At 47.0% G+C, this 12562-nt stretch overlaps 2 protein-coding genes across 5 annotated transcripts in view; one reads left to right on the top strand and one right to left on the bottom strand.

Annotated features, from left to right (window-relative positions):
- Positions 1-2066: 2066 nt before the first annotated feature.
- On the bottom strand, positions 2067-4756 carry NDUFC1 (NADH:ubiquinone oxidoreductase subunit C1). 2 transcript variants are annotated; one of them, XM_075708949.1, is made up of 4 exons: positions 4696-4756; positions 3882-3985; positions 2981-3067; positions 2067-2218 (listed from the first exon to the last, which is right to left on the bottom strand). In XM_075708949.1, exons 1-3 carry the CDS (start codon positions 4754-4756, stop codon positions 2984-2986), a joined length of 249 nt encoding a protein of 82 aa, XP_075565064.1. In that variant the 3' UTR covers positions 2067-2218; positions 2981-2983. The 2 variants fall into 2 exon arrangements, 1 of the variants encoding a protein (XP_075565064.1); XR_012830999.1 differs by lacking the exons at positions 3882-3985; positions 4696-4756 and having other exon boundaries at positions 2985-3017.
- Positions 4757-5676: 920 nt separating this feature from the next.
- Positions 5677-12562, top strand: part of NAA15 (N-alpha-acetyltransferase 15, NatA auxiliary subunit) — a 41589-nt gene continuing 34703 nt past the window's right edge. For all 3 annotated transcript variants that reach the window (XM_075708755.1, XM_075708757.1, XM_075708758.1), the window contains exon 1: positions 5677-5730. In XM_075708755.1, coding sequence (XP_075564870.1) covers positions 5677-5730 — 54 coding nt within the window. The remainder of the gene's footprint in view (positions 5731-12562) is intronic.

The raw sequence follows: 12562 nt of genomic DNA on the forward strand, positions 1-12562 counted from the left end.
ACTCAATGCACGGCACGGGGCGCGCAGGTTACGCGCTCGGAGGAAGGAGCTCGAGCGCGGTCGTACGGCGCCGGAGGAGGTAAATCACGGCTTTGGGACTGTCGTGGGTTAGCCCCAGCCAGCAGCTCAGCACCACGCAGCCGCTTGCTCACTCCCCCTGCCCCGATGGGATGGGGGAGAGAATCGGAGGAGTAAGAGTGAGAAACACTCCTGGGTTGAGACAAGAACAGTTTAATAATTGAAATAAAGTAAAATAGTAATGCTAATAGTAACAGTATAATAATGATAATAATAATAATAATGATATACAAAGCAAGTGATGCACAATGCAATTGCTCACCACCTGCCAACCGATACCCAGCCAGTTCCCAAGCAGCTATCGCTGCTCCCTGGCCACCCCCCCCCCCAGTTTATATACTGAAAATACTGAAAAAATACACGAGGAAATCAGTTCGTTTAGTAAGGGATGAAGATGAACCAGGGCCATCACGAGAACCAGAGGAGGAAGAACCCATAAATGAGATGGTGAATAGCCCTCTGGTCAGTTTGGATCAACTATTCTGGCTGTGCCCCCTCCCAGTTTCTTGTGCGCCTGGCAGAGCATGGGAAGCTGAAAAAGTCCTTGACTAGCATAAGCAGTACTCAGCAACAACTAAAAACATCAGCGTGTTACCAACATTCTTCTCCTACTAAATCCAAACCACAGCACTACGCCTGCTACTAGGAAGAAAATTAACTCTATCCCAGCCGAAACCAGGACAGGGACCATGCCAGCTGCTGAAGTCATGGGCGCCTCAGGCTCAGAGCTGTGCAGCTGTCCTTCCCCTCCCCACATCGTTAGGCAGTTTTCCTCATCACAGCTCCTGACGATCGGCAGAATATGGCATCAAATACTCGTCGAGGGAACGTCAAAGCGTCAAGTTACTCGTCCCTTCTCTATACATAGCTTTGACGTTTTCCGCCCTTTGTCCTTGACTGACCTTGATGCCCAAAGAGGAGGTGAAGGCACAAGCGTCGGGAAGGCAGCGCTCACCTTCGAGACCGACATGGGCCGTGCAGCCTCCGCGCTGAGGTTGCGGGCACCTTTCAGGCAGCGAGCAATTCCAAAAATGCAGACGGGGGAAGGCCAGCGTCTCCTCCGTGACAGCCACACGAGCCCCGGGTAAGGCACCGCACACGCTCCCCCTCTGCTGCCCTAACAACGCAGAACCGGCACTGTCCCCTCAGCTGCCAACTACTGCGCTGCCAAGGAACAGATCCTTGGGGAATAGCAGGGTATGGCTCCATCCACGGCAAGCCTCAGAGGGCTGCCAGACAGCACAGCAGCTGTGCCCCAGAGAACCTCTGTAATAGCCACTGAGGAAGGGACAGACTAACGAGCTGCAGGTCAGTTAAACAGTTTCCACTATTCAAGACTATAACCTTTCATCCTCCCTTTCTGAAAACACAGAATACATTTCAACTTTGCATGCAGTGGCAAAAGCAAAGCAAACTTCCTGGCAAGGAAAAACAACAGAGACCCACACAGGATTTAAAGATTGGCCACCTCTGACTGTTGTTGTCTCTGACAAAGCTTCATTTCTGCTGGGGAGGTGGGAATCAATCCAGACCACAAAGGACTGAAGAACTACAGCGCTCAAGGAACTAGATCAAGCTGGCAAACAGATGTGTAACTTTAATTATGGCATCTCTAAGTCACTAGTGCAAGCTTGAAAGTCTACCCAGTCAAGACTGAGTCGAAAGCTGCTTCTTTGATGTGTGAAGTAGCAGATGCACATTTCGGCATTTGTACAGATTAGTTTTATTAGGTTTCCCATAAATCCCATTCTTATGTTTGCTTATCACTTATAAGTTTAGCAATGAAAATGATGGCAGGGCAAGGGCACACTTAACTTCTGGAATATTTGCTGAACTTTCTCTGAACTGATGTCCAATTTTGTAATACACCTTCCAAAACAATAAAGACAGTTTTGAAAATAGCATTGATAAACCTATGAAACACAAATGCCACATAAAACAATTTCAAGACCAGTAGAATGCAATATAAACAGCAAGAAAAGTCTTCATAGGTTTCTTCCAGACTTTATAATTTATTTTGTAATTCTGCACATGAAATGTATGAATATGTAAGTATTTAGATACTTTGTCCTTCTGCTGTGCTCGTTTATTTGTAGGTCAACTGGTCATCATGTTAATTATTACAGAGTATACCATCAACCTACAAAAAGAGGGGAAAAAAGAAGTCTCAGCAACAAGGAAAATAGGTACAGTGAATACTATTAGAAACATCTCACAACATACTGTATTTTTAGCTGGAGAAGAATATTTATGGGAAAAATAACCACAGCACTACAAGTTTTTCTACACCTAGTTTAAGTAATTCTTTCAAGTGGCATACTAATTGCTCTGAGGCCATAATCCCCAACAGAATTTTTAGCTGGCAGAAACACAATTATCATTTTTTACACTGAAGAGGACAACAACCACATCCAACTTGCACTATAATGCAAATCTATGGGCATTGACTTTATGCCATTCTTATGTGTAAAATACAAGTGAAACTGAGAAAAAAAAGTTTCCCACTGTAGACCTGTTAAAATAATAAAAAAAAAAAGAGTCAAATATAAGCTATTTTTAGTGACCTTGAACTCCCTGCCACTAAAGCACTTGTAAGGCATGCTCTTTGCGACCCAAATTTGTTATAGACACTCCAAGAGATGTGTTATTTTCCAAAAGTTTGCATGTCCAAGACGGAAAGCTGGCAGCAAATATGCACACAAATGAATACATGAAAATATACATCACTCACCTTATCGCTTTAAAACTGGGAACAAGTTAGAAGAATAGCAAAAGCCAAGATGTAAAGTATTAAGGAAAATAATAAGGGAAGAAGGTAAGTCAGTCCAGTATCTTGACTGCTAACAGAAGTCAAAGATCTGCAGAATTTGTGTTCAGCTAAAAAACATCTGTATGTACATACTTACTATGAACATCCTGTACACTTATGTTGTCTCTCTTCTTTTCTTCTTTCATATTCCATTACATCTTCATTATGCTGCTTGACAAGCTATAAAATAGCAGTATATGATAAATGGCTATACAATGCACAGCTGGAGCCAGAGAACAAAGAGATTTCTACAGCATATGAAATTCCTATCATCAGAATGCAAACCGATACGTAACTGGGACAATACAGAGTAAATTATCAATTGTCCAGCGAGGCATTTTTTCCCACACCTTTCTCAAACATTTTCTGCTGGCTGATTGAAGGGGCGAGGTTCCTACTGTCAATCAATCCACCATCACCCCAAAAATGGGAAAAGCCCAAAGGGAATCCACACCACCCTGAAAAGTGTTGTCATCATGAGAGTGCTTATCCTGCACATTTCTTCGTGAGAGCTTCTAGACCCTGCCTGCTATATCAACATCGAGCCTGTGAGTTTTCCAAAACAAGGAATGTCTTACATCTGCATTTTGCTCAGGAAAAGGGGGTCTGAATCAATTCCCTACAGCTGAAAAATGAGAATGCATTAGTAGTCTGATAAATGCAACATTATTTAGGCATATTCCCAGTTTTTTGGGGTGTTTTTTTTTTTTTTTTAAGATCCATTGGGGAAAATGTTAAAGCCTTAACCCAAGAGGCCTGAAGAATTAATTCTTCTGTTGTGGCTGATTTAAGTTTGCAATAGAAAGAAGCTTAATAAGTTGTTTCATTTTTATAAAGAAAAGCGCAGCATAGATTTGGGAAAACGTAACTGATCAACATACCATGCTTCAGTCTTGACACCTGCTATGACCATGCATTACCCCAATCAACTAAGCACGTTGTAGTCACAGTTTGAGAATAGTTAAGTTCAACAAAACCAAATTAAAACACTTACAAGAGCCCACAAGGCAGCACTGGTGCTAAAAGCCAAACCAACTCCGAACCAGTTTGGCTGGTCATAGTTACGTCTTTTTGCAACAAATGCAGAACGAGTAAAAGCTAAAAAGGCAGAAGATTACAAACGTGTTAACGTTTCTCAGGTTTAGACTACCAAGAGAATTACTGACACTCATGCAATCGTGGGGAAAAAAACCTCAAACAAACGCAATTATCATGCGTAAGTGGTCCCCATAACACTGCTGCAGCTCACCCATTGCAGACATACCGCAGCGTGCACCCCCCCCCCCGATCCGAAGGAGGGGGGACGGGGCACTGCCAAGAGTTCAAAGCAGAGCCTTTCCGCCCTTTCCTCCGGCCACAAAACCCACCCCCACCGCACCGCTGCTTGCGCCGCCTCTTGCTGTCCCCCGCAGAGCTCCGCTCCCTGCCCTGCCCTGCCCTTCCCCACCCGCCCCACCGAGGGCACCCCCGGCGCGGCCTTGCCAGCAGCAGCGGGCCCTCGCCCCGGCCTGCAAACTGCACCAACTTAATATATAAAAAAAAAATAGTATATGGCTGATCGGTTTGGATTTACAAAAAGAGGGAAGCTGCCACCGCAGCTTGCTTTAACTCGCGGAGCGCTCCGGCTAACCGTGACGCCGCCGAGCTCCCACGGCGCTCGGGCCAGCGGACAGGCCCGGGGCACGGCCGCGGCCCGCCAACGCGCAGCGCTCCGGGGGCAGAGGACACAGGACTCCCGCTCGCCTAAACCACACCGGGCTCGCCGCTACCCCGAGCCACGGCGAGCCGGGCCCCGCTCCGCTGCTCACCGAGGCTCGGCGGCGCCGCCAACAGCCGCAGGCGCTGGGCCGCCCTCAGCGCCGCCGCCATCTTGTCCTCCCGGCGCGGCTCCGCCCACAGGGGCGGGGCGCGCGGCCCCGCCCCGCCTCCCCCCCCCCGCCTCCCCCCCCCCCCCCCCCCCACCGGGGCGCCGCGCGCGGACGCGCTCCCCGGCACGAGGCCCGGCGGGCCGGGCCCCCGCCGCGCAGCCCCCGCCTCCCCCCGCGTTTGCTGACGGTACGGAGCGGCGCCACCCGCCCCGCCGGCAGCGGCAGCGGGGCTGCCCGTCCCCTCCGCGCCCGGAACCGGCTCCGCGAGGCCGGGCTAGGCGCCGCCCGCCCCTTCGTCCTTCGGCCCACGCGGGCCAAGAGGGCGCCGCGCCCCTGCGGGCTACTCGGTGGCGGCGCTGCGCCGGCGACAGCCCGACGTACAAGCACCCGGCGGCGGGGAGGGGCGGGCAGGGCCTCCTCCTCCGCCGGGGGAGGCCGGGCCCCGACTCAGCGGGCGGGCCGGGGCGCCCCTCCCAGCGCGGCCCGGCGGGGCCCGGCGCAGCGGGCGGGGGCGAGGGGCGGGGCCGACGGCGGCGCGGGGTCGCGGCGCATGCGCGCGGGGCGCCGTGACCCGGCTGGGGAAGCCCTCGGCGGTGGCCATTTTGGCGGCGCCTCTCTCCGGCCTGCTCAGTTACCACGTGAGCCGCCGCCCGGGGCTCGGCGCGGCGCGGGGCAGCCCGGCGCGCAGAGGGGCGGCCGGGAAGGGCCGGGCCCGCGGCCGGCGAGAGCGCGGTGGTTTGAGGGCGGGGGGGGGGGGGGGCGGGGAGGCGGCGGCGGCGGTAGCAGCTAGGCTCCGGCGAGGAGGCTCCCGGCAGCGGCGACCGAGCAGCGGGGACGGGACGCAGCCCGCCCGCCCACCCCCCTCCCCGGAGCCCCTCGGCGGCGCCGGAGCCAGCGGCGGGAGCGGGAGCGGCGGGGAGGATGCCGTCGGTGAGCCTGCCGCCCAAGGAGAACGCGCTCTTCAAGCGCATCCTGGTGAGTGGCGGGGCGGGAGGCCCGGGCTGGGCCTCGGCGGGGGGGGGGGGTGGCGGCGGCCCCTGCCCCAGCTCCTTCCCCGGGCTGGCGGGGAGCGGAGCCCCGGCGCCACCGCCCCGGCCCTCGCGGTGCCGCGGCCGCCGGCTCCTTCCTGCCGGGGCAGGCCGGGCCGAGGGGCGCCTGTCAGCCGCGCCCCGTCCCGCCGGCGGGGCCGGAGGAGCGGCGGGGGCAGCCGTGCCTCCCCGCTCGCCCACCCGAGCCCGCGGCCGGGCCCGAGGGGCTGCCCCGTGGCCCAGCGCTGGCCGCGGCCAGGCGCTCCGCCGGCTCCGCCAAAACCGTGGCCGCTTCATTCACGGGCTTGCTCTCCGCAGCCGCTCTGCTGAACCGTTCTCCCTTGCCTTTCTTTCCTTTTTTTATTTTTTTTAAACAACTCAGTTTTTTGCCGTAGAGAGTAACCAGATTGCTTGGTCGGTGGGAAGATGGCTTTCAAAGGAGGAAGTGGAGAAGGATGAAGGTTTTGAAGTCTTTCCAAAGTTTAACTTACAGCTAACTCTTGTTAAAGCTCGACAGTCGGTTTTGCTGGGCGGCAACCGGCATATGGGTGAAAGAAGCTGCAGTGGAATTTAAGCAATAAACCTGTTTTTTAGAATTGAGATTAAGATAGCGTAGAATCCAAATACCACCGATGTGCGCACACTTCAGTTACATCTTGAGGAACTTGTTTCAGTTTTGATGCGGTGTTGCAGGAACCTGGTGTTTCTAAGGACTTGGGGTGAATTGGAAATGACAGAATTGCGCTAATGAGCAACTTCAGGGGATTTATTTAGAAGATTCTGTTATCTGGTTCAAGCACTATATTATTTTCTCTCAAAAAAGACAGTTTTGTCTAAAAATCTTATGTCTTCTTTCAGAGAGGCCTAGACTACTATTTTGGATCCTTCCAGAGATCAAGTAAGATGAGTACTGTAGTCCTCTTGCAGTAACAGCACTCTCACGGCTCTGTAAACTTGAGGGGGGAGGAATGTGTGTAATCTTCTGTCACTTCTTTTTTCGGAATATTTTGTGAAAATGAAATAAATCCGTAGAACTAGAAATGCTTATGTACTGGCATCTCATCATGAGACATGCGGCTTCAGTTAGGGTTAGAAAGTAGATACAATGAACTGTAAAGCTTATTTCTACTTTGAAAGATTCAGTCCTGCTTGGGAGTTGGGATGGCCTTGTTCTCAGTGTGTAATTTTTGATGTGTTATGAGCTGGGAAAGTAGTAGCCTTGTTGCTCACTCACATCTTCCTTTGCATTGAGGATGGCTTGTGTGGTTACAAGACAAACTGAATCAAGGAGCCTGTCTGTGTTTAAAACTGACTTTTGGTTTTTGGTTTGGGTTTTTTTTTTTTTGTTGTTGTTGTTGTTCGTTTGTTATTTTTTTCTTTTTTCCTGGGCTTAGTGCATGGCTGTCTGAGTATTTGTGTGGAGGGCAGGAACAAGGGAAGAATAAGAGTTTCTTTGGAGAAAATGCTGGCTCAGCACATGTGAGTTGCATAAAGCTTTGCAATTTGATTCAGGTCAGAAAAGAGAAAGGTGTGTGCTCCAGTCCAAGCAGATTTCTGTAGACTGAAGCAATTTTAATTTTGTCCTTTTTATAACTGAAAATCTTTCATAAAAATACAAGAGTTTCGGGTACTGGCTAGGCTAAAAGTTATTCTGGCATTTTGGTGTCTTCCTTTGTCTTGCAGGGATGAGCCTGTAACATGTAGTCTAGTATTAAGACTGCCCCGTGATTAGTTGTTTTTGTAATGCATGGTGAATAGAAAAGGCTTGAAGTCGGTTTTTATCACACTGAAAATTTGGCTAATGAGCTGCTTCTCTTCCTTGTTATGGATAATGACCCTGCTTTATGAAGTTTTGATTACGTGTTTGACTTGAATTAGTGAAATATCTTTTAGAAAGTCTCATTTATCAATGCAAGTCCAAAGAAGCATTACTTCCCTATTGCTGTGCCTTCACTCCACCTCTCTGTTCCTGCAGCCTCTCCTGTCTACACCTTCTTTTCAGGAGACTGTAACCCTTCATTATGCCGTATCCTCTGCTGCCTCTTCCTTTGGTCCATGGGTGGCTCAACAGCAGGTCACTGGAACAGGCTTCCCAGGGAAATGGTCATGGCACCAAGCCTGTCAGAGTTCAAGGAGCGTCTGGACGATGCTCTTAATCATATGGTTTAGTTTAGGTAGTCCTGCAAGGAACAGGGAGTTGGACTCGGAAGATCCTTATCGGTCCCTCCCAACTTGAGATATTCAGTGGTTCTAAGAGGAGCTTCAGTCTGTCTGGGCAGCTGGCTCTCCGACGGGACATCTGAGCCCCCGGACAGCTAACAGGGTGGTCTGATTGTCTGGCCCTGGGTCGGCACATGCTGTCTCCTGGCCTGGGAGTTGTTCTGTTGAGCACGCCTGGATGAGACTTTTTTCCGGCAGATGCTTTGGGAACCAGCCCAAGTGGTATTGAAGGGATGCATTACCCTTCAAATAGATAATTACTGGTACACAGGCTGTTTACAGAAATATAAAATCATTCACGTTCTGATTTTCATGGAGGTGGTAAACACAGGAGTTAAGTATGTGACAGCCTTGTATTTTTGTAAGTGAAGCATAAAATGAAAAAAAGCGAACGGATTTTGTGTGTGTTTTACATTCCTGAGGCCTCATTTCTTCACCGCTTTTAAGAAGTATGCCTGTAACACAAACATTAGATGTTAAGGTCTTGCGAAAACTACACCAAGCTGCCCAGCTTTCCATAGCAAAAGGCAATAATTAGCTTTCAGAGTTTGTTTTTTGTTTGTTTGTTTTGTAGCGAACATCTTACATGATCAGTAGATTTCCTTTGCTATGGATTTGCTCGCAAGCCGGCATTTCCACTTAACTGACAAATTCTGAGTTCAGAAGCGTGTGCACTTTGCCTTTGCATGTTGCAACACACTAACTAGACTAACATCTTCTAGTCACTTTACAGGTATGTGGAGGTTCTAATAGAAACATTTTTCCATTTGAAAGGCATTTTACAGTTTAGTGTGTCTGTAGTACAAAGGGAAAGGAATCTGCATGATTGAATAAAAAAAACACCCACAGGATTATCGATCACCATTCTGCTTAAATTTGCACTTCCATTAGAAAGAAAGTTTCTAGCTTATATTGTTCTTACAGTTTTAACTGTTTGCCATTAACCCTGTTAGGTAGATACTCCTGTTCTTCAGCTCAAAGGTTCTGAGGAAAGGTGGATCTCCACATTTTTCTCTTTTTGTTTTGACTTATTCGAACATTTAAAATAAATTGAGTCCGTATCAGTCTTGTGGACACACATAATCTCTGAGCAGCCCAGAGCTGCTCAAGAAGAATTCAGGTGGAGGCAGAGGAAAGGGTAGAATAGCAAACACAGGAGTCAAAGGAATGGAGAAGTTGGCTTTTTAGTACCCAGAAGGCTGGATGCACTCTGAAGTAATGGAAAAAGCAGTTTACTCCATTTTTTTCCCCCTCTTACTAGCAAGTATAAAACTAGTACTTGTAGGAAGTAGGATTGACTGATTTTTCTGTTAAATATAGCTAATGAATGTTCCTGGCATTTTGCCAAATTATTCAGCCACTGTATCTGGTCAGGTACAATTCATCAAATATGTTTGGTTTTATTTCACAAATCCCGAAGACAATATTCAATTAACTTTTGTTTGCATGTAGAAGTTAAATGTATTGAAAATGTGTTGAAGAAATATTAAATACAAAGCTATTAGAGGTGCCATATATTATGTGGAAGAGCTTTTCAGTTCCTTTAAGCAGCAGAGGATAAAGTTCTTGGAGTCATGATGTTCTGGCAGAGTAAGGTGGTGCAAATACTTCTCACCAGCCACAGCTAGTGGTCTTAGCTTCTAGTTGAATACGGTTTGAGCAGGGAGAAAAAAGTCCAAGTATTTAAGGAGTGAAACATCGTTGTATTTTGTGATGCAAACAAACAATTCAAGTGAGGAACTAAGTGTGTTCAGGCCTTGTTTAAATAGTTTTACTGATTTGTAACTCTAGTGCATACTGTGGAAGTAGCACACTGAAGAAGCAAGATGCCCTGCTGATCTGGGTTTGTGCCTATTACATTGCATGCGGACCAGAGTTTCTCAGTTTGTTTGGGACTGTTGATTATCTGTGGTCTTTATGATGCCTGGAGAGCCATACATCTTTCGTCTCTGTATCAGTTACCTTATGTGCTAGGTAGGCTTGATGAGGCATGGCCAGAACCTGTGTCCTCCAGTGGGACATTGCAATAACCAAGGTGTCTGCTGCAAGAGAGCAGGGTTTGAATTTCACCTTTAGTTGGTCATTTCTACAGTAACGCTGCTGTTCTTGAGGGTATTTATCTTTGAGCTGGTCTTCTTCCTTTCCATGCTGGCTTTGACAAGTGTTCTACTGAAAGATATAGGAACTTCCTAATGATAAAAAAGCCTGTTGAACAGCGTCTCCTCAATGGCTCTGCTGTAAATATGCCAAGTCCCTCCTGCTGGGCCATCTTCCTGTTTCTTCATTCCAGAATCTGCTCCCTGTCCCTCCACTTTCAAACTAGACGGACCTGTGCTGCTTCTTCACTAATACTTGTACCAGCAACAGTCCTTTAAAAATAATGTTCTGTCTCATAGAAGTTCAGGTGCTGACTTTAAGGTTGCTGAGGTGGCAGACTTGGAAATCTCCGCTTAAGTGATCTTGATTCAAGATTGAAGACCGATTTCCAGAATTTCACTTTTATCAGTAACCAAATAAATTAGCACATTTTGTACACAATCATCGTTGCATTTGCATGACTGTACAGTAATCAAGTATGCTCACCACTGGAGTGTCACCACATACTATCTCATCGGAAACATGGAATTGCTAACCAGGCTTTTCCAATATCTTGGCTGTTGAGATGTCAATCACTTGTTTTTCCTTTGCCAAAAGGAATACCCTGCTTGGCTTTTCCAGAAGTAGTAGGAAAAAATATGTTTTGGTTGAAACATTGGAATGGAAGTAAAGAACAGACCTGCCGCTTTAAGCAGAGTGGCTGTTATTGTTTTTCAGAAATATTTCTCAAACTTGCTAAAGCAATTCACTACTGTTTGAAACTCAAGGATACCATTATACCATTAAGGAATCACTTGAGTAATGCTACTGTTACTAAAGCCTGTTCACCAGATTAGGCCATTCATTGTCATTGAGGCTGTCGGAAATTGTAGAAACAGGATTCCTGCTGTAAATTTCTGAGGAGCAGCATAATTTTGTTCCTTACCTGTTTCAGTTATGAAAATAGAAGACTTTATTAATAGAAAAGCATTCTAATTTCCTCGCAATTGTAAGATCATAGTTGGTCTTATGTTGTTGTGACTACTGATACTCTTAGCTGAACCCCCAGTGGTTTTTGTAACGGATCTGAAACTAATCTCATTTGGGGCAATGGACTTGATCCAGCTTATATGGTACTGCCCTTTATTTGGGTTAGAATTTGATCAGGTTGTGTTTATTCCTGTTTTTCAAAGGTATTCTTAATGAATTTTTGCTGATCGCACTTTCTGGGCATCTCAAGTTAAAATCTCCTGTCCACAGCAGTACTGTGTCAATGCAACAAGAGTGATGATAAGGAGTTTTGTCTGATTTTGCGGATGGGGGATTTAGAGAAAACGAACAATTATTCGTCGCCACCCTTAAAACTGAGGTCAGTGAGGATTGTTACAAGGATTTCTGTTTGCTTCTGTGATACTACACAATCAAGTTAGCAAACCTTGTAATGTTGAAGAGCAACCTTTCTTATCTCACTAACCACATTTGACTATTTCGCAATGGCTCAATGCTACAAGACAACGTCTCACATACCTCAGAGCTAAGGGTGAAGAGTACTTTGGACATGGGTAGAAAACGTCAGTAGCCTCATCATGTGTCTTGGGCTACATTGTGAGATACAGCTGAGTTGAAATGTCCATTTAAATCCAGAACAACCTATTGTGTGGGCTCCTTTAGTCCTTTTCATGCCATACCTTGGAATTTTAATTGATTTACTTAGTTGTTTCAGATGATCATTAAAAACCACATATGTTTTATCCATACTGTGTATCTTTTGGGAGGTACAGTCAGTTTCATGCTAAATTCAGAGGTGAAGCCTGAACATAGGGGTTCCAGGGTAATGGCCAGAAGTCAGCTGATCTTAGTTGACATGGCCAAATTCATGGTAATTCTCCCCAAGAAGGAGAGATTAAAGAAAGAAGTAGTGGCCAACAGAACTGATGTTGAATAACGGATTTTTCAGCAAGAGTCTTGCTCCAGTGAGTGACGATTTCTAGTTTTACTTCTAGAAGAGCTGTTAACTATTTGTCAGCAGCTGTTTCCAGACAGATTTTTGTCAAATACAGGAATGAGGCCAATTCAAAAGCATAGACATAGCATAGATTGTTTTTCCTGCCTCAGTATTAAATGAAAAGGTACACCTATTTCTTACCTTCTTCCTAACTAATTTCACTTTGAACTTGTTCTGTTCTTCTGGTTATATTCTACCAAGCAATGCTAGTTATGAAGGTATGGGCCACTTCCAAAAAGTAAGGCAAGCTGTGCAGGAGGAGGATTTCTTAGTCCCCTTAAATGAGGCAACTGCTGAACCTGTTTCTTATACAGAACAGTTCTGTTTATTAACACCACAGAGCAATGGAAGAGGATGATTGGTTTCAATTTGACAGCAAAAAATTATGCAGGTTTGCCCCAGAGTTTTTCAGCATTAACATGTCTGTAAGGTTTGTGTGGTTTTTTTCAGTTGTTGGGTTTATACATCTTGTATTTGT

The sequence above is a fragment of the Pelecanus crispus genome, chromosome 4 (genome assembly GCF_030463565.1).
Source record: "Pelecanus crispus isolate bPelCri1 chromosome 4, bPelCri1.pri, whole genome shotgun sequence".
Taxonomy (NCBI): Eukaryota; Metazoa; Chordata; class Aves; order Pelecaniformes; family Pelecanidae; genus Pelecanus; species Pelecanus crispus.

Excerpts from the sequence above, each read along its gene's own strand:
- NDUFC1 (XM_075708949.1), bottom strand. The coding sequence starts at position 4,756 with ATGGCGGCGGCGCTGAGGGCGGCCCAGCGCCTGCGGCTGTTGGCGGCG. Across the intron at positions 3,986-4,695 it reads GGCGGCGCCGCCGAGCCTCG|CTTTTACTCGTTCTGCATTT; the intron begins GTGAGCAGCGGA and ends CTGCCTTTTTAG. Across the intron at positions 3,068-3,881 it reads GTGCTGCCTTGTGGGCTCTT|CTTGTCAAGCAGCATAATGA; the intron begins GTAAGTGTTTTA and ends GCTATTTTATAG.